Source organism: Protopterus annectens, chromosome 16.part0, assembly GCF_019279795.1.
Source record: "Protopterus annectens isolate FY-2018-M chromosome 16.part0, PAN1.0, whole genome shotgun sequence".
Lineage (NCBI taxonomy): Eukaryota > Metazoa > Chordata > Ceratodontiformes > Protopteridae > Protopterus > Protopterus annectens.
In genome coordinates, this window is record NC_056750.1 from 288,790,645 (window position 1) to 288,813,314 (window position 22,670).

At 39.5% G+C, this 22,670-nt stretch overlaps 1 protein-coding gene across 1 annotated transcript in view; it reads left to right on the plus strand.

Moving 5' to 3' along the window:
* The window catches only part of LOC122790500 (collagen alpha-1(XXVII) chain B-like), a 2,222,694-nt gene that overhangs the window by 531,830 nt on the left and 1,668,194 nt on the right, over positions 1-22,670 (plus strand). The window contains exon 4 of the mRNA XM_044058048.1: positions 983-1,036. Coding sequence (XP_043913983.1) covers positions 983-1,036 — 54 coding nt within the window. The remainder of the gene's footprint in view (positions 1-982; positions 1,037-22,670) is intronic.

Here is a 22,670-nt window from a genome sequence, read left to right on the forward strand (position 1 = left end):
TGCATTTAAAGTGTTAATACTTAAGTATTTTTTATATTACACCATTAGTTTAAATGTAATTATATAAAAGTCAATGAATTAAAGAACCAAAGCTGCATATCAGTTTTGGATTCATGAGTTTATCAAAGTGTTTGCTACTTCTTAGTTCAGTAGATATCACACTTGTCTTTGGTGCAGAAGGCTGTGGACTGTATTCCCACACCAGGTAGTTAGATTCATTTTCCAATACTGACAATGCCGTTCAGCTGAAGGGGGTGCTGCACTCCTGAGCTTCCTATTCTTTAAATGAGACATTAAACCATGGCCCGATTTGTCTGAGTTAGTGGTAGCTCATGTGAATGTAAAAGATCCCACAGCACTTAATGAAAAGAGTAGGGAAGTTCCCAAAGGTCCTGGCCAAATTTCCTCTAGTCAGTATGAACATCACTTTGGATTTCCCCTGAAAAGAGGCTACTGGCAAAGTATAAATAAATAAAATTTGCATGTATGTGTGTTTTGGGGTGTTTCTTTTTCTGTAAGCTTAACAGATCAATGCAAGCTACTGATTAGAAACTTACTTTATTTCTGTGTCACATCAGAGGTATCACTGACAGACTATGATATTATCTAAAGGTGCTTCTGCATAGAACTGCTGTGGGATAAGCATCAGTGCCCTTGTTGCATTAGCAGATGATATTCTAACCTTGATGAATGAATCTGGAGAAAATGCAGTTGCTTCTTCAACTGTGAGTAACAAATGCTCATTTATTCTTGTTGGGCAGTCTGAGAAATGCAACTGCTTCTGTTGTCTCAGGCACAGATACGCTTTGAAATTAGGAAACTGAGGCTAGTGTTTCCTGCTGTCAGCAAGAATCCCATTTAATTAAGGCTGGAAATATGTGTTTCAGTTATGCATGCCAAAATTGCAATTAGACAAAAACTCTTACTCCATTTTAGAATATATATGATGAAATTAAAGTAATTTATTTTTCTTTTAATCTAGGGACCACCTGGCCCTCTTGGGAAACCTGGACCTCCTGGCAAGCGTGGACCTCGGGTAAGATAGCTCCTTTAACTTGTTGATGATAAAATATTGTAAATATTGAATGTATAAAGGAGGTCATTTGAGTGCATGCACACACACGTGCACGAGCACACACACACACACACACACACACACACACACACACACACACACACACACACACACACACACACAAGAATGTGTGCTTGGTTCTGCTTGTATAAGTATGCTGTGTGTATGTATGTATATATTTATGTATGTGCGTGTGTATGTATGCATGTACACCCACACACCCATATATTTATATATGAAAAACCACAATAAGGCTATTCCCTCCACATGGTAGCTAGCTCCAAGATGGTCCGTTTAGCGGGTATTGTATATTCCCTTTCTTGTAGTTGCTAGTATGCAAGCACTACATATGTATCCCAGGTCCTTCCTTAAATAAAAACAATTTTTTAATTCTTTTCAGTTAAAAACGACAAATTGCCTACTTCTAAGTACTGGTTCAAACATTAATAACACTTTCCTCAGAGCAAATTTCTTGTTATAGTAACTTGGCTCAATATGATGAGAAATTACTCATTCATTGGAAGTCACTTCCAGCTACCTTTCTTCCTTGAGTGGAAAACCTCCATTCACTGACAACTATATACTCCGCTTCCTCAGTAGGTACTTCCAAACTTCTAAGTCAATAGATAGCCTGCATGCAAAAGCACTAAAGCAAACTGCAAAAAGTTCCTTACTTGGAAGCCAACCTGTAATCTGCATACAGCCTGTGTGTAAAGTGGGGGGGCAAGTCCCAAAGCTCTTCCTTCTTCTAAAGCCAATTGATTCCAATAGGCATCCCGTGTTCAAGGACACCGGAATGAATTTCCAAAGTCTACGACCAACTTCAAATCGGCGTGCTGCCTGTGCACTTAAACGAATTCCAGGATAAATAATTCTTCCTTCCTCTGAAGCCAGCTGGAATCAGCAAACTGCCTGTTTACAAAGTCTCTGGAGCAGGCTCCAAAATATTCCTAGTTCTAAAGCCAGCTTCAAATAGGCATGCTGCTTGTGTTCAAAAATGGACTCAGGAACGGATAAGCACTTTCGGTTGTAAACCTTCTTCAGATCCTGTGTTTATAAGCTTTGCTCTTCCTTTTATACTGTATATATTCTAGGTATTGACCAATGAGGTTGTTGTTGTTGTTGTTATTGTTATTGTATTCAAATGAGACTCTCTGCCTTCATTATTCATTGGTTACACTTACTACTTGTATCCAATCTGTCTTTTTATATACACTGCCAAATCAGTTTCACTTCCTGAGTTCCTACAAGTATGTCACTGGTTATTCTATCCTCTTGGGAGGAGTCCATCCTCACATGTTCTTTAGTAGCTGATTGTATAGCTTTTCTGTCATGTTATTCAGTCCTATTTCTTAGTGGTTTGATGATAGAAGTATATTATCGCCCCCTAAGCCTCCTTTCTTTTAGTACTGGTTTTAAGGGGACTACTGCATTAAGGCCAGGACTTTGACTGGCACGCAAGTTCATAATCCATTCCATTTCTATTTTTTCAGTTCTGTTGAATAAATCTCCACCTCGTGCTGTAACTGAAACATGAGTTAGTATCATAAATTTAAAGCTATGCCCTGGATTATGCTTTATATGCTGATACAAAGCATTGACTTCTATCTTGTTGTTGATGTCTCTTAGATGCCGTAAAATACGTTCTTTGAACTTTCTGTTAGTTTTGCCCACATAGAACGACATACATCCTTCACAGCTGGCTATATATATCACAATCTCTGTATTACAATTTCCATTCCCTTTGTAGGAATATACTTTGTGTGATAGGATGTTGGAACACATTAGTCGTATTAATATATTTGCATGCCTTACACTTCCACCATTTGAAAGTTCCTTTTTTCTTTACTACTCTTCTCTGTGTTGTTTCTGTTCTGTTGTTACACAGTAGACTTTTCAAGTTCTTCTTGTTTTTATATGTGAATTTGGGTTTTTCTCCTACTATACTTTTATTTTAGGATCCACTGTTAAAACTGGCTAATATTTTTGAATAACTTTATTTGTTTATTATCTGGTGCATAAGTTAATATACATCTTAAGGACTCTTGGGTTTCATTATTCTTCTGTCCTTTTTCATATTTGTAATGATAATATGGTTTTCCTTTGCCTCTTCGTAATTCCATCGCTTGTTCAAAATCCATCTGATTCTTCCTATACCCTCTAGTTACTAAGTTATCCACCAATTGGTTAAACTCTTGTTGAAATGTATCCTCCTTAGTACATAGTCTAGAAATGCTTATGACTTGATTTTCAAATATGTTGTTGAAAATATGTGTGGAGTGCATGCTAGTTCTATGTAGCATGTGGTTCTTCCATGTAGCTTTCCTATGTAGGGCCGTCTCTACAGTTCCCTTTTTAAGGATAATACTTATATCCAGGAAGTCAATACTTTCCTGGGAGTACTTGGATTCAAACTTCAAAAAGTCCATTGTAGATGTTAGATATCTTAGAAACTGTTGGTATTGATGGACGTCTCCTTTCCATAGTAATAGTATGTCATCCACTAACCGACCATAGAACAGTACTTGCTCTTTCCATATGTTATCTTTACTGTTCATCCATTGTAACTCCCACTGTGCTAGTACTATGTTTGCATAGCTATTGGCACAGGGGGTGCCCATGGTAACCCACCATTTTTGCCAATAGATATTTTTGTCATAAATGAACACATTACTATTTAGTATAATGTCCAAAAGGCCACAGATAACATCAACTTTCATTGCCATGTTGCTGGTGCATGAGAACTGCCTTACAGCTTCTATCCCATATTCATTGGGGATACATGTGAATAGACTGTTAACATCTAGGGTTACCAATAATAAGTCAGTGATGTTATCCAAATCTTTCATAGTTTCTTGTAGTCTTTCCAAGAGGTGTGCCGTGTCCTTCAATACTGTTCTCGCTTTGTGCATAAGTTTTTTAAGTTCATCCTCCACATATATTGAAAGTGGTTCCGTGATCCATCCTCTGCCAGATACTATGGGTCTGAGAGGTGGATCCAGTAGATTTTTATGCACTTTCGGTATTCCTTTAATTTCTGGCATATTATATTTTAAAGTGATATTTCTTCCAAAACGTATTGAAGAAGATAGTAACAGTGGCATTGTGTACAAGAAACCTAGTACATTTGTACTTATAAATCCGCCAGCAGTGGAAATGTTTATAAAATTATGTGAAGAGGAGATAGCACAATTGAAGCAGACTAATAAAGGCAAACAGTTTCATAATATGACTAGGAAAGAAAAAACAGCCCTGAAGGAATTACAGCAAAATGAAGAAATCATAATTAAGACCGCAGATAAAGGAGGAGCCCTAGTGGTTATGAATAAAGAACATTACAACAGAAAAATGCTGGAAATGTTGAGTGATACTTCAACTTATAGAAGAATTAGCAAGGCTCAGCTACAAGAGCTAATAAAAAAGTGAAAGATGATTTATATGATAAGTTGATGTGCAGAGAGTTAGATGAAGAACTGTTTGAGTTTTTTGAAGTATCCCACCCTACTGTGCCAGAAATTAAAGGAATACCAAAAGTGCATAAAAATCTACTGGATCCACCTCTCAGACCCATAGTATCTGGCAGAGGATGGATCACGGAACCACTTTCAATATATGTGGAGGATGAACTTAAAAAACTTATGCACAAAGTGAGAACAGTATTGAAGGACACGGCACACCTCTTGGAGAGACTACAAGAAACTATGAAAGATTTGGGTAACATCACTGACTTATTATTGGAAACCCTAGATGTTAATAGTCTATTCACATGTATCCCCAATGAATATGGGATAGAAGCTGTAATGGCAGTTCTCATGCACCAGCAACATGGCAATGAAAGTTGATGTTATCTGTGGCCTTTTGGGCATTATACTAAGTAGTAATGTGTTCATTTATGACAAAAATATCTATTGGCAAAAATGGGGGGTTGCCATGGGCACCCCCTGTGCCAATAGCTATGCGAACATAGTACTAGCACAGTGGGAGTTACAATGGATGAACAGTAAAGATAACATGTGGAAAGAGAAAGTACTGTTCTATGGTCGGTTTGTGGATGACATACTATTAATATGGAAAGGAGAAGTCTATCAATACCAACAGTTTCTAAGATATCTAACATCTACAACGGACTTTTTGAAGTTTGAATCCAAGTACTCCCAGGAAAGTATTGACTTCCTGGATATAAGTATTATCCTTAAAAAGGGAACTGTAGAAACGGCCCTACATAGGAAAGCTACATGGAAGAACCACATGCTACATAGAACTAGCATGCACCCCACACATATTTTCAACAACATATTTGAAAATCAAGTCATACGCATTTCTAGACTATGTACCAAGGAGGATACATTTCAACAAGAGTTTAACCAATTGGTAGATAACTTAGTAACTAGAGGGTATAGGAAGAATCAGATGGATTTTGAACAAGCGATGGAATTACGAAGAGGCAAAGGAAAACCATATTATCATTACAAACATGAAAAAGGACAGAAGAATAATGAAACCCAAGAGTCCTTAAGATGTATATTAACTTATGCACCAGATAAAAAAAAATAAAGTTATTCAAAAATATTGGCCAATTTTAACAGTGGATCCTAACATTAAAAGTATAGTAGGAGAAAAACCCAAATTCACATATAAAAACAAGAAGAACTTGAAAAGTCTACTGTGTAACAATAGAACAGAAACAACAGAGAAGAGTAGTAAAGAAAAAAGGAACTTTCAAATGTGGGAAGTGTAAGGCATGCAAATATATTAATACGACTAATGTGTTCCAACATCCTTTCACACATAAAGTATATTCCTACAAAGGGAATGGAAACTGTAATACAGAGAATGTGATATATATAGCCAGCTGTGAAGGATGTAGGTCGTTCTATGTGGGCAAAACTAACAGAAAGTTCAAAGAACGTATTTTACGGCATCTAAGAGACATCAACAACAAGATAGAAGTCAATGCTTTGTATCAGCATATAAAGCATAATCCAGGGCATAGCTTTAAATTTATGATACTAACTCATGTTTCAGTTACAGCATGAGGTGGAGATTTATTCAACAGAACTGAAAAAATAGAAATGGAATGGATCATGAACTTGCGTGCCAGTCAAAGTCCTGGTCTTAACGCAGTAGTCCCCTTAAAACCAGTACTAAAAGAAAGGAGGCTTAGGGGGCGATAATATACTTCTATCATAAAACCACTAAGAAGTATGACTGAATAACATGACAGAAAAGCTATACAATAAGCTACTAAAGAACATGTGAGGATGGACTCCTCCCAAGAGGATAGAATAACCAGTGACATACTTGCAGGAACTCAGGAAGTGAAAGTGATTTGGCAGTGTATATATAAAGACAGATTGGATACAAGTAGTAAGTGTAACCAATGAATAATGAAGGCAGAGAGTCTCATTTGAATATTATACCTCATTGGTCAATACCTAGAATACATACAGTATAAAAGGAAGAGCAAAGCAGATAAACACAGGATCTGAAGAAGGTTTACAACCGAAAGTGCTTATCCGTTCCTGAGTCCGTTTTTGAACACAAGCAGCATGCCTATTTGAAGTTGGCTTTAGAACTAGGAATATTTTGGAGCCTGCTCCACAGACTTTGTAAACAGGCAATTTGTTGATTCCAGCTGGCTTCAGAGGAGGGAAGAATTATTTATCTTGGAATTCGTTTAAGTGCACAGGCAGCACGCCGATTTGAAGTTGGTCTTAGACTTTGGAAATTCATTCCGGTGTCCTTGAACACGGGATGTCTATTGGAATCAATTGGCTTTAGAAGAAGGAAGAGCTTTGGGACTTGTTCCTCCCCCCCCCTCACTTTACACACAGGCTGTATGCAGGTTACAGGTTGACTTCCAAGTAAGGAACTTTTTGCAATTTGCTTTAGTGCTTTTGCATACAGGCAATCTATTGACTTAGAACTTTGGAAGTACCTACTGAGGAAGCGGAGCATATAGTTGTCAGTGAATGGAGGTTTTGCACTCAAGGAAGAAAGGTAGCTGGAAGTGACTTCCAATGAATGAGTAATTTCTCATCATATTGAGCCAAGTTACTATAACAAGAAATTTGCTCCGAGGAAAGTGTTATTAATGTTTGAACCAGTACTTAGAAGTAGGCAATTTGTTGTTTTTAACTGAACAGAATTAAAAAAATTGGTTTTATTTAAGTTAGGACCTGGGATACATATGTAGTGCTTGCATACCAGCAACTACAAGAAAGGGGATATACAATACCCGGTAAATGGACCATCTTGGAGCTAGCTACCACATGGAGGGAGTAGCCTTATTGTGGTTTTTCATTTTCATATGGTGAAGGCGTACTCCATAGGCTAGAGCTTGTTCACTTTATCTTTTCATTTTCATATATTTATATATGGTTTACTATCAAAATTGTTCAAATCAGTTTTGCTAGTAATGACTTAAACCGAATCAACGAAAATGTGCAGACCATTCGCTCACAACTCTGAAAGCGGTAATGTTGGTATGTCAGATTCGACATTATCCGACTGACCTGGATGTCCGGAGATGAACTAACAATGTTTTGCGGGGGGGCAAGCCCCCTGCACCCCCCCACCCCTTGCTAATTATGTATTCTAACTCTGAGATTGCACTACATTGAGGAAAAGGGTACTTTTCCTGATTCCCTCTATAGTGCGATCCAGTTGTAAACAGCAACATTCAAAACTATGAATGCAAAGTACATGTTGACATTTTGGAGGCAATGGGATGATTTCCACTCACAATTTCAAACTTTTGCACCTTTACCCTTGACCTTATGAACAATGATAAGATGAGTTTGAAGCATTTAATTATAAACCATATATATATATATATATATATATATATATATATATATATATATATAGAGAGAGAGAGAGAGCGAGAGATGTGTGCATATGTGTGTGTATATATATATATATATATATATATATATATATATATATGTGTGTGTGTGTGTGTGTATTTATGCATCAAATATGTATGTAGTGTGTGAATAAATGTGTGTGTACTAAGAGGAAGGGCCACCCCATGTAGTTTGAAGTTACTCTACTTCAACCTTTTTTGCTTGTTTGAAGCATGCTTTCATGTTTTGGCCATGATGTTGAGTAAAGAACAGCTGGATTTGTAAGTGTTTCTCTTCCAAAAAAAGGGAACAGAACATTTGGTAGATCTTTTATGTATGGATTTTTCCTTTTTGTCGGAGTATATTTTTTCTATCATCAGACAACAGAAATAAGTCCAGGAACTGTAGCAAATTTTAATTTAAAATTGTAATTGTCATTTTTGTGTGAATAGACTTACCAATGAACCAGAGCTGGCACTGAACAAATGTGGTGATGAACATTTTCAGATATCATTTGTGACCAGTTTATTATTTGTTTTCTTGTCAAACTTCTAATGGCTGAAAACCTTCAGTCACATTCCTCCTAAAATTAGCTTTCATATTTTGTCAGTTTGGAATCCGTGCATGGGAAGAGGGCTTCCAGTTATCTACACAGCGATGGAATTATCCACCTGTGTTCCATACCATGATCAACTTGTATATGGCCCTGCATGAAGTGAAGGGGAAGTGTTTGAAAGGGTTCCCAATGCATTCTTCATGACAAGTGCTGCAGTCATTTTTAAAATAGTGGTTTTATTAATTTCAGTAGAAAGGGTAAATGTGTGAATCTACAGTCTAGTTTTGTTTTGGAGGCATGTTAGAAGAAAATAAGACTTGTTGTAGGAAAGACACACAAAAGAACAAATGCAGATTAAATGGATGAAATCAGTTTTTCGTATTTAAAAGGCAATTACTGCTGTACACATAGTCCAGCCATTTGCAGTGCCATTGCATTCATAACTGTTTTTGTGCATCTTAGTATGCTAATTCCTAATTTCTGCAGCTTAAAATAAAATGTGTTGCCTAATAATATCTTCAAAGTATCTTAAGTATTATATATATTTTATTGCACTCATGAAGCTTACTGCCATAACATAAACCAAAACTGTATTTTATTGTACTAATGAAATTTTCCACCACTACGTAACTTGAAAAGAAACTGCATAGATGATTGCTGCATAGATTAAGTATTACTCAGTAAGGAAAAACAGTCTCCATTTGTGAAGACTGTCGTATTAGTGTAATAGTAATAATGTCCTTTAAATTTTTTTTTCAGCATATCAAGAGATAGTGTTTCTAAGACCAGTGCAAACAAGAGGGAGCAGAGGCATAACTAGGATGTACTTAGCCACACAGCAAAAATGAATGCCTGCCCTTAAGCCACTTTACAGCTCCATCCCACTCCTAAAAGTCACACCCAGACAGTACCTTCTTTCTGAAATCTGTATCACAATATCCACTTCATAAAGTTTTAAACTGAATATTATACTCAACTAGAAACTGATTGATTTAATCAGGTCCTGTTCTGACAGTGTAATATCTGCACTAGTTGCCATACCTTTCTTTTTCATCAACAAGTCTCCTCAAGAGCTTAAGTTTGTCTCCTATCCCATAACTCCCTACTCTAAGGAGATACTCCTAATATCTCTAAGGCGATCTTGTTGCTGCTGTTGCAGCTTTGATGTCTACATAAGCTCAAGCAATTAAGGGTGTATTTCTGCTGTTTTCTGATCAGATTAAGTGCCTTTTCTCCTCTTGTTTCTTACCAGAGAAGTGTTTACTAAATTCTCTTCTCCCTCCCCCCTTATTCTTTCCCCATCCCTTGTTCAAAAAATGTCTCTTTACTTTTGTAGTATAAGCTGATAGTGAGTTCCCTTTTCTAGTATATAAATCTTGTTGATCATCTGAGTTACAGCAGCTATCTTGCTATTGTTGCAGTGCTTTTATTTTATTGTTCCTGTTGAGGTGATCATAGTACTCACATTGTTGTGAGGCCTAACCATGGAGAAGAATTCAAGGCAAGTTTTAAAAAAATGTAGAAAATGTGGTCACAAAATATACCATTAGGACCTGCATGACATGTATGTGGTATGTTTGGATGCAAAGCATTTGGATAGTGATTGTACAATTTGCAAGAACTTTATTCTTCACATGCTTTTAGATAGAAGGAATACCGTTGTTTTGAAAAGCCTGTTAGGCTGCAAATTGGCATTGATGAAAAAACCTGCACTGAAGAACAGGGACAGGCACTGCTCCGTGGGTCTAAGGCCAGAAAAAAGGAAAGAAAAATGCAAGTATGATGAATCCAATGTATCCATTCTGGAAAAGATTCCCCCAGCTAAAGTTCCTAGACATTCTTCTTCTCCACCTGATCTAGGACCGTTCTCCATGGTTATTGCTGTCAGATCCACTTTGCCTCCTTGGCAGGAGTCATCTGTAACTACAGATTCTGCACAGAGATGAGGGGCGAAAAGGTTTTCTTCAGAAAAAAAAGCTGTCAAGATTCCTAATTTCAAGACCTGCTTGAATTTTATCTCTTATATCCTTCAGGTTCAAATGGAGAAATAATAAAATCAACAAGCAGAGGAGAGTGGTATTGCTGGAACTGAATTCATCCTTGAGTCTTAGTGAGTACCTTCATGAGGTGAGTACCTTCATGAGGTGGACCCTATTTTAACAAAATGTCACCAAGATGACATTATTTATAGACTGTATTTTATATAGCATATATCATGGACAGTAGTAGGTTAAAAAAAAAGACAGCTGGGTGCACAAGTCCCAGGATAAAAAAAGTATCCAATCCTACCAGGCATACTAGTGCCAGGACTGGAAAAAATGTTAGTGTAGAATACTCAAGACACAGGAACGTTCCTACAGTGGGGTTAGCTCAGGCTCAGATGTAGGATGCCCCCCCCCCCCATTGTAGAAGGAAGTAGTTGTCCCCAAAATCTGCCATGAAGATAATATGAGTATACTACTGTGAATAAGAAATAAAAAGTGCATTGTTACTGTTATACAAGAAGCCCAGAATTTCCAGATAAAAGATATACAAAAAGATTAAGAAAGAAATTAGTGGAATTAAAAAATACTTGCACAAGAAAAACTGTCAAAAGCTTCAATGAAAAACATTATATAGACCAAGAAACCTGGTGCTTTTTAGAAAAATAAGTGACTGAGGAAGTGCAAAAATATAAGTAACAAAATCTAGAGATTTTTGAAAGGCATAAAAAAGAAAAATGGACATGGGAAAGAAAGAGAGATCTGATATATGGTGCAGTGTTTATGTAAAGGAGAAAGCCAAACTAATCAATACAAAAATAAGCAGCTCCAAAGATATTTGAAGAGAAATATAGGCAAAGGCAACCAGATATGGAAAATTTCAAAATACTAAAATTGAGATCACAAAGGGGGAACTTAGAACAGAAGATTAGTAAAGCAGAAGTTAAACAGATAGAAGCTAAAGTTATGAAATACCTGCAAAGTGAAGGATTTAGTGTAGAAAGTGTAACACAGGCATGCTGGAATAGGGAGTCCCTAAAATGAGGAAAAACAGGAAGAGTGGGAGACATTTGAAGAAGAAATGTGGACATGGGAAATAAAAAGAGATTTAATATGGTGCAATATTTATGCAGAGGAGAAAGCAAAACTAATCAATGCAAAAAAAGCAACACCAAAGATATTTGAAGAGAAATTAAGGCAAAAGCATCTGGATTTGGAAAAAAATTGCAATGCAAAAAATAAGAAAACAAAGGGGAAAAGAAAAAAGAGGATTGCTAATGGAGAAGTTAAAGAAATAGAAACAGAAGTTATAGATTAGCTGTGAAGTGAAGGATTCAGTGTAGAAAATCCAACTCTGTTAACATTACAGGATGATAGAACAGTGAGTCCCTAAATTACAGAGAAACAGGGGAACAGGAAGCATCTGATCAGTTGCCAAATGAAGATACTTTGGAGCCTTCACTAGGAAAGCAGTACAAAAGTACAGCTGGAGTTGCACACAAGGGAAGGAGCAGGAAATGATGGCAACTCTGATGCAGTCAATGCTATGGAATGATAGGCCAGTGAGTTCCCATATGAAAGAGTAACAGATGCTGCAGGATACAGCTGTAGAGAATATGTCACAAGAAGATATTCTGATTCTTTCTGTAGAATGCCCACATGAAATGGAGAATAAAGAATGTGCTCTCGGTTTAGAAGAAAGAGTTCTAAGGGAAGAGTTGCTTGATTTAATACAGATGGCTAGACATATTAAGAGTGATGAAAGAAATAGATTAAAGAAAGTCAATAAGACCCAAAATGTTAGAAGTCTGATAAAACAAATGAACACTGTAATCAAGACTGTTAACATAAATTCATGTAATATAACACAAGTAAATAGGATACATTACTGTGCAGTTACACTAATAGATAAAATGTTACCAGAAAAATGCAGGGCAGTAAGGGAAAGGAAGGGAAGAAATCAAATGCCATCATGGAAGTATCAAATAGAGAAAACTATAAAGCTATTAAGTCAAGAAGTGGTACTGTTAGAGGAGTATAGAAGAGGTAACAGCTCAACAAAAATACTTAGAGAGATGTGATAAAAGCAACGAGCAGTATTAAAACAGACTAGAATCTGTCATACATTTTTGTAAATATTAAACTAAAGATATATAAGCACAGGCAGAAAACTTAAGACGATATGCAGATAAATATAAATGGAAAAGTACAAAATAAGCAATTCATCGATTACCCAAAATGTTTTATAGAGAATTGGGAAACAAAGCAAAAGAAATGAACACTACCCAAAAAAAAAAAAAAAAGAAATAGATACATTTTGGGGAAATATCTATGAACCATTACAGAGATGCTGAATGGATAGAAGTAAAAGAAAGTAAAAAGTTCAAATATACAGAATATGAAATGGGATGAAGTAACGGCCAGAGAAATTGAAACAAAATTAAGAAAAGATCTTAACTGGAAAACCCCAGGTCCAGATGCAATATCTAACTTCTGGCTAAAAGTATTAACATCTTTACATGAAGATTAAGCTGTGAGTAAGATCTACTTATATATGCACCCCAAACAGACACCAACCTGGTAAACAAGGGAAAAAACAATACTGCTCCTCCTTAAAAGTGAATCTGCAAGTTATCATAAAAACTATAGACCAATGACTTGCCTTCTGATGATGTATAAACTATATACTGGAAATAATGCTGACAGAGTTTATTGTCATTTAGAAGAAAATTCAATCATGGCAATAGAACAAAAGAGTAACAAAAGAAAGTCATATGGAACAAAGGATAATTTTTGTTAGTCATAATGGAGAATTGTGAAAAGGGGAAGAATCTGAGTATGACATGGATAGATTACAAAAAAAGCATCTGACAGTATTCCACATTCATAGATAAAGGAGTGCTTACAGATGTATTAGATACACCCTTCATTGATCAATTATATTACATTACAATGACCATTAAAAAGTGGCAAGCTACTTTGTAGCTAAGGCATGATAAAGGACAAATTATTATCCTATGGATACAAATTCAAAGGGGGATAGTCTAGGGTGACTCTTTGTCAACACTGCTCTTTTGTCTTGCCATTAACCCATTAAGGTGTCTCCTTAACAGATTAGATTGTGGTTACAGTGTGGCTCCCAGACAAAAACAAAAAGTAAAGAGTTATCATCTCCTTTTTGAGGATGATTTAAAACTGTATAGTTCATCAGATGAGGAGCTGAAAGCACAAACGCAAGTGGTCATACTTTCTCAGATAATATACGAATGTCATTTGGTATTGGTAAATGTGCAAAAGCAACATCAAAAATAATGTATTTTTGCAGGAACAAGTGAATGTTTCCATTGAACTAAGGAGATATGATATTTTGCAAGTGAATATGCCACATACTAAAGCAATCCTCTCCTATTTCCAGGTATCGCCCTTCAATGTGCCACTTCCCACAAACTCCATTGCAGAAACCCCTTCAGCTAAACTTCAAATCAATAACTATAAAGCCATCTATATAATCTGTTCCTATCTCCCCCGCGGAAACAATATCAGTACACTAGAAAATATACTTAGTGGCCTATCTACCCACCTACCCCAGGAAACCATTGTGTTAGGTGACTTTAATATAGACTGGGCTACCTGTAGGTCCCCCAATCCCATTAGCCACATAAATCTTTATGATTTCTCACAAATTATAACCACCCCTACTAGAACCCACAAACAAAGTGGTAAGGAAACCACACTAGACTGGATCCTCATAAACAGTCACCCTACTACTTATAAACCAGGAACTCTTCCAGATGACATCAGTGACCATGCTCTAACCTATATAATTAAACATAAACTTCATAGCCCCAATGCTACTATTTTCAAAACCTCCCATTCTAAAAAAAACTTTCACCCTGAGAACTTCCAAACAGAACTGAAGGCATGCGACTGGTCACCACTACTCCATCTTCAACTTGATGAAGCAGTGACCTACTTCAGTACTAGATTTGTTCAAATCCTAGATTACCATGCCCCCTGTCGCTCCTCCCGAATAAAGACCAAAACTGCCCCATGGCTCACAAAACAAACTAGGCAAAAAAATCCTCCTAAGAAATAAAATCTGGGCCAAGTGGAGAGCCTCTAAAAGCCCATCAGATCACCTTTACTTTAAACAATTAAGAAATGCCACCAAAAAAGAAATTCTGCTAGACAAAAAAAAACTTTTACCTCCACCTTCAACAAACCCACAAACAAAAACCACAAAATTTCTGGTCATCTATGAACAAGCTACTTCAGCCAGGGCACTCCCAAGACTCCTACCCCATCAGGAATCACCCACAATAACCCTAAGCTAACAGCTGATTTCTTTAACAACTACTTTACAGAAGCCATACAAACTCTAGCTAATACTGTACCACCCATTAGCTCCCTCCCACCTAATACCACAACAAATCAATTTCCTTCTTTTCACATACAACCGGTACCTACATCCCTCATTTGTAACCTCCTTCAAAAACTCAAGACATGCACCCCTTCTGCTGATTGTCTACCAGCAGAATACCTGCAAATTGCAGCTAAAGCCATTGCCTACCCTATTTCTGTCCTTATTAATAGAACTATTACAGAAAGTAAAATCCCTTTTATATGGAAGGTCTCTCACATGATCCCTCTACATAAAGGAGGGACATCAACTGATATTTCCAACTTTAGACCAATTGCCCTACACTCTCCTATAGCTAAAATAATAGAAAAATGTATCCAACAACAACTACTTGACCACCTCCTCCACAACAATTTACTTGCTAACTGCCAACATGACTTCAGACCATTCCATAGTACTTCAACTGCCCTGCTATCCTTTTCTGACTGTATAAACAAAAATCGTAACAATAACTCTCTTTCCTCCGCACTATTTATTGACCTTTCAAAAGCCTTCGATATGGTCAACCATAATCTGCTTATTGAGGTACTAAAAGCCCATTCACTGGACACACAGGCATTACTGTGGTTTAAATCTTATTTAGACAACCAACATCAAGCAGTCCTTTGGGACAATAACCTTTTAACTCCCCTCCCTGTAAACATTGGAGTACCTCAAGGCTCTGTCCTAGGCCATCTTCTCTTTTCAGTGTTTATTAATTACCTAAATACTAAAATTCCTCAAGCCACCTGCATACAATATGCTGATGATTCTATTTTAATCTGCTCAGCTAGGTCCTCAACCTCACTCCAGGCCCTCACTCAAACTGTATTTCATACTATGGAAAATTGGTTCATGCAACACTGCCTCCTCCTGAACCCCAAAAAAACAAAATTATTACTCTTTGCTCCTACTCAAAAATCACCACAAATTCACTTCATAATAACCTCTAACAATGGAACGACCATATACCCTGATACTACGACCCGTCTCCTGGGCATAACCATAGACAACAACCTTAGCTATGATGATCACATCAACACTACCATAAAATCTGTCAACAAAAAACTAGGTTCCCTGTATAGAACCAAACCCTTCCTTACACCAACAGCCAGAACCACTATTGCCCAGACCCACCTGATCTCTACCCTGTTCTATGCTTCTGCCATTTATACTAATCTTTCTAAAAACAACCTTAACAAACTTGTCACTAGCTATAATAACATAGCCAGATTCGCCACTGGCAACCCTTTCAGAACCCACCACTGTCTCAACCTCAAACAATTGGGATGGTTAGAACTGCAACACCAACTACTTTGTCATCAACTTACTATAATCCAAAAGATACTTTACCACCCCAATAATACCCCAATCCTCACTAATCTGACTACCCCTTACAAAAACCTTACAACTCTTCGCTCAGCAAATAAGATTCTAGTTTCCACTATTAAATCTAACAACAAAGCTGGAGACTCTCTATTCACTAACACAGTGGGCAAAGCTTGGAACCAGCTTCCAAGTGAACTTTCTACTCTCTCTTCCACACATCTTTTTAAAAAACATCTTAAAACTCACTGGCTTTGTCCCTGCATAAACCCTGACTGATTTTTCACTTTACCCATTCCTGCTCTCCCTTTTACTTCACTTCTCTACTGTACTATATTGCTCAAACCATTCTATGTCCTTTTCTACTGTACTATGTTTCCTACCTGTACTAACAATTAAACTAACCTTAAACCATCCTCTGTCCTAAAAAAAAATTTATATATTTTTTTAAATGTATTACTCTTTGTGTTTTTTCCCTCTCAAATATTGTTTATTTTTCTGTATTTGATCTTAGTTCATTCCCACTAAATAACTCTGCACACAATATTTTTTCTTTCTCAAATATTCAAATATTGTTATTATCTGTATTTGATCACAGCTTAATTTTTTATATTAATATTGTATAATAAGTTTCTGTCTATGCTTGGAGCTTTTCTCCCCGGGCCTCTACTGAAAATGGACATGTATCCAGTTAGACTAGCCCGATCATCAAATGTAAATAAATAAATAAATAATATTTTGCCATTCTTGGAGGATGTATTCAATGCTGGCTGTAATAACCCTGACTCTCAACCTTCAGCCTCAGAAAGGCAGATACTAAGTACCTCAAGCTATTAAATTATTGCCCTCATCTTAGATATAACGCAGCTGCCATTTTGACCTCTTTGACTGCTGGAAACAGACTTTTAGTCAATTGTAATCCTTCTGCTGTAGATAAAGGGGTCTACTTTAAATGATCAAAAGCTCATAAAGCCAAACTTTATTTTGCCCAGATGAAAATAATGAAACTGAAAATGCGGAACCGCTTTGTTTTTCCTAGTGCAAGTAAACACTTGCCCAGTGTGGGGAAATGTGCCCATTTCCCCACTGTAGCGCAGTCCTGGAGTTGGTATATATAGTTGGGGGTGTGTGGGAGTTGTAGCCTCCCACCTAGGTTGGTTTCAGATAATACGGTGTGTTTTAGTGTAGTTTTGGGCAAGTGTTTACTTGTACTGGGAAAACTATGCGGTTCGTCATTTTCAGTTTCGTTATTTTTGTGTCAGCAAAATAATATTCAGCTTAATAGACTTTCGGTCATTTAAAGTAGATCCATATAGAGAAGGTAATGTATTGGACACATCTGAAAATTTTCTCTTCGTCCACTTGAGCATACAGAATTCTTAATTATCAGGCATGTATGAAGTAGTATATTAGTTGTGTAGTCAATTTGAGGTAATAGCTTCAGTATGAATTCTCTTATTTCTAATCTGTCACAAGTATCTAAACATGCTTTGAAGAGTGTGTATGATTGTGCAGATACTGTGTCTATGGACACCAGTACTACTATGATTTTGAGGAGGTATGCCTGGGTACATGACCAAATGTTTGCTGATGAAGTTAAGTCTGAGATTTTAAACTCTACTTTAGGTAATGAAATTGTGTTTGGCCCTTCTGCTGCACAGGCCCTCAAATAATTTGATGAAAGAAGGAAATTAATTCAAGGAATTTCTAATTGCTCAAATCCTCTACTCCCTTTAAAATGCAAAATAAGCAATCCATGCCACCTAGCAAATAAGGAGTAAAAAAGAGATGTCAGGAGAGGAACAACAAAAAACAGGGATACTTTAAGAAAAAGGGATAGTCTAATCCTTCAGTAAGACTATGGCAACAGTATTTCACCCCTCACCTCCAACCCCCATGTTTCTAAATCTATCCCAGAAACTAGTGTTCAGTATTCCCCTTTGTCAACAGATTGTATCTGACTTTTGGGTGATATAACAGGTTCAGGAGGGTTACAGCTGGCATTAGATACACATATCTCCTTTCAAGGGAATTATTTCTCATCATCTGAATCAAAATCAAACAGAGGCTTTCTTTTTCAGGTTCGTCAACACTTTCTGTCCGTAGGAGTCATAAAACCAGTACATGTTAAGTTGTCAATCTCGCCTTCATTCTTGCTGGATGGGTTCGACTCGGCCACTTACTAAAGCTCGAGAGCTAATTTTACCGGCTCAAGGCAACCCTATATCCCATGATGCAAGGCGATAAGTACCCAGATCTCGTTTGCCGCTTTCGCTTGCGAGGTGCTCTTTTTACCGGCTCTGGTAAGTTTTTTCAAATTTCAGACTTTTAGTCTCTCTCCTTTAGTTTTAGTCACTACTGTTGTGTAAACTCTTAACGATTAGTTTAACCCTTTTTCCGTTAGTGTTCCCTATTTTTCCAGTTATTTATCCCTTCCCCTAAGTTAGGCCTTAAGCCCCCCCACCTTTCCTAATTTTTTGTCAGGGATTCTGTGTGGTGTTTGAGTGTGTTTGTATCCCTGTTTTAATTTTATTGGATTGGGTGTTTATTGTGTGTGTGTCTGTGTTTTTTGTCACTTAGTGTTACTCGACACAGTTATGTCGAAGGACACAAAGGTCTCAGGCTTCAAGAAGTGTGACTCGTGCTGTCAGAAGATGTCTCTGACAGACGGTCACACTTCTTGTGTTTACTGCCTGGGACCTCTGCACCTGCAGGACTCTTGTGCTGTCTGCCATGCCTTCAGCCCAAGAGTCCTGCAGGAGCGCAGAAATAAATTAATACTGAGGGGCTTATTAAAGCCTGAGAGCTCCCCGACTAAGTCGGCTCCGGGGAAGCCCTCGAAACCAGTTAAGCCTTTGGCTCCAAGCCCTAAGCCATCGGCTACTGGTTCGCCTTCTGTGACGAGATCGGCTCCGGCCGGAGCCGATCCTTCTATGTCACAAGCTACAGTATCGGCTCCATCCGGTGCCGATACTGCTAAATCTGGGCACTCAGTGTAGGCTCCGGCTGGAGCCGACGTATCCTCGGCTCCTTCGGCTCCACCTATCTCAAAAAAGAGATCAAGATCCCCTTCGTTGGAGTCGATACATTCGGCTCCGAGATCACCCCTGCTCTCGGAGCGGAGCCATCGGAGCCGGTCTTCTCGGTCATCCAGGCTGTCCGACCATGACCTTGAGAGAGTGGTGAGTAGACTATTAAAGTCTCAGGCATTGGCCCAAATGCTCCATAGCCCATCTCAACAGACTGTAGCTATTACACATCCACCTAACATTCCTCCTTCGACTCTCTTACAGAGCTCGGAGCCGGAGCTCCTTGGAGCCATGACTCTTGTGACTTCGGAGCCGATACCACCCCCTCCTTCGGCTCCGTCGTCATCTGCTCCGATTTCCTCCTTGATGCCTTCATTGGAGGGATCCGGGCGTTTGGTCTCTCTCGTCGGCTCCGAGGGGGCGAGTGGCTTCGGACCCTTGACCGACCCCGTTCTCCCGTTCGGAGCTTCGGCACTGGTGAGCTCAGACCCGACATCAGCCTCAGAGCCATCCCTGTCCATGCGGCCTGGGGTTCCCATCTCTTCGGAGCGGGAGCCTTCTGGCCTCTCTGATGGGGGATCCTTCGAGGTGATGAGGAGTGTACTAGCCCCAGAGTGTAGTCAATGGTCAGTTGCATCAGCTCCTCCCACTACAGTGCCTGCTGATGTCTCTTCCCACTCTCTTGCTCCCAGACCCAGAGATCCAGCGCCTCAGGTTTCCCCACTGGGAATATCTTCCTCTTCCGAGGCTTCTCCTGACCCGTCAGGTGAGCCTCCGCGTAAGAGGACATGTAAGAGGAAACATCTAGACTCCCCTGAGTCTATTACATCCGATACTGACTTGGATGAGTCGGAGGGATCCCCAAGGTCCCCCTCTGAGGATGTCTCTTTCTCAGACATCCTTGAACTCCTTAAGCAGAGGGGGAACTGGCCTTCCCTTAATCCTTCCGAGGACGAGTCGGTATACCTGGAGGCGTTCGGTTCTCGACCCTCCACCTCCTGGGTGTCTCCGCCTTTCGACCCTCTTATGGACGTGGTGGCTCGCAAGGCGTGGATGGCCCCGGATTCGGTGGAACCCACTCCTCGGAGGCCTTCTAAATTCATCACGGCCCCACCTGATAGGCAATTTTTGACAAAAGGTGTCCCGGTTGATGCCATGGTGGTGGCTGCAGCCACCAAGAAGGAACTAGCTGATCCTTCAGTACCTGTCCATCCTCCTAACAAGGATTCCAGGACTATGGATAGGTACGGCAAGCAGATATTTTCTTCAGCGACCTTTGCCATGAGGTCACTGAACTACTTGTGTCACTTCACCCGCCTTCAAAGAGATGTTCTTAAAGAGTTGGGAGAAGTTTTACAGGATCCGTCAGCTGCTGGGTCCCAGGATAAGATTAACTCACAGCTAGGAACCCTAAACTCTATTGTAAACTCCTCCATGCGGCTCATTTCATATGCAGCCGATGGAGCGAGTAGGGCCGCTGACACAGGAGTGGCTTTAAGGCGTCACTCCTGGATGCGGCTTTGTAATTTTGCAGACCCCTTCAAGGCGTCCTTCACAAACTCTCCCTTTGATGGTTCGACCTTGTTCGGACCTCAAGTGAAAGACACCTTGACTAGATGCGAACAAGATGGCAAGACTCTTTCTGCCGTAGGAGTCCGTTTCTCCACCCCTTCAAGACCTTACCCAAAAGGTCAGAAGGGAGGGAAAATGTGGTTCCGCAAATCTCAAGGAGTCACGCCTGACGCATGAGGTCAGTTTACCCCCAGAGGCAGAGGGGGTAACAATAACAGACGCCACCCTAGGGGCAGAGGAGGTCTGCAGAATCAGGGTAGCAGGGAGCCTCTCTCTGACAAACTCTTCCAGCATCCCTGAGGTGTTGCCCGATTGTCCACCTTCGGAGGCAGTCGGGGGAAGATTATCACTGTACCCAAAAGCCTGGCTTTCCCTTTCTCAAGACAAATGGGTACAGTCGATCATATCCGAGGGTTACAAAATTCCCTTTATCCAAACCCCAATTCAGCAAAAGGGAACCCTTCCAGACGTTCCACCCGGTCTAAGGGAACTAGCAGTACCAGAAATATCAAAACTGCTAGCAAAAAGAGCCATCCAGCCAGTCCCAGCAGACCAAATAGGATCCGGAATCTACTCAAGGTTCTTTTTAGTACCAAAAAAGACAGGGGACTGGAGACCAATATTAGATCTCAGCAAACTAAACAAGTTTGTAAAGAAAACAAGATTCCGGATGGTCACGCTTCAGTCCATTCTACCCTTTCTGGGCAAGGACAATTGGATGTGCTCGGTGGACCTTCAGGATGCGTACTATCACATCAAAATTCACAGGTGCTCCAGAAGGTTTCTCCGCTTTCGGCTGGGGTCCAGTCACTTCCAATTCAGAGCCCTGCCATTTGGACTCACTACAACCCCCAGAGTGTTCACCAAATGTATGGCAGCAGTTACGGCTCACCTGAGACGTCAAGGATTCCAGGTGTTTCCATATCTAGACTACTGTCTCCTCACTGCCACCACCAGGCATCAACTTCTCCAAGCCAGAGATTACACCATTCACATTTGCAGAGGGCTAGGGATCTCTATAAATTTCAAAAAATCTGCCTTGTCGCCTTGTCAATCTATTACCTTTATAGGCGCCAATTTGGACACCGTACAACTTTCAGCAAAGTTAACAGACCAAAGGATCTTGGATATTCAAAACCACATCCATGTGATTCTCCAGAGCGACAAAATTCAGGCCAGGTTTGCCCTGGAAGTTTTAGGTCTTATGGCGGCCGCCATAACACTTCTTCCCCTTGCTCGCTTTTACATGCGTCTCCTACAGTGGATGCTGTTCGCCCAATGGTCCTTTCAACGACTTCCAATGCGTCACAGGATCATGATAACTCCAACTTGCAAAAGACATCTGACCTGGTGGATATTGTCCCCTCAAGTCCATCAGGGCAGACCCTTTGTTCCTCCCGCCCCGGTCGCCACGGTTACATCGGACGCCTCCCTGATCGGGTGGGGGGGCATTATCAGGGCAGGATGGTCCATGGCACTTGGCAACCTTTTGAATGCCACCTGCATATAAATGTCCTGGAGATGAGAGCAGTGCTTTTAACGTTGCAAGCCCTCCACGACTCTCTTCCCCTGGGGACTATTGCAGTCCAAATGGACAATATGTCCGTAATGTGGTATATCAACAAGCAGGGCGGAACCAAGTCCTATCCCCTGTGTCGAGAGGCACTCAGACTTTGGCAGTGGGCAATCTCTTCTCAGTGGTTTCTGATAGCAACGCATATCCCCGGGAAGTCCAACATCATAGCGGACAGGTTGAGCAGAGCTATTCTCATACCTCACGAGTGGTCTCTCAAACAATCTGTGACGGAAGAGATTTTTCAGAAGTGGGGCCTTCCTTGCTGAGATCTTTTTGCTATGCCTCAAAACAGCAAATGCCCCGACTT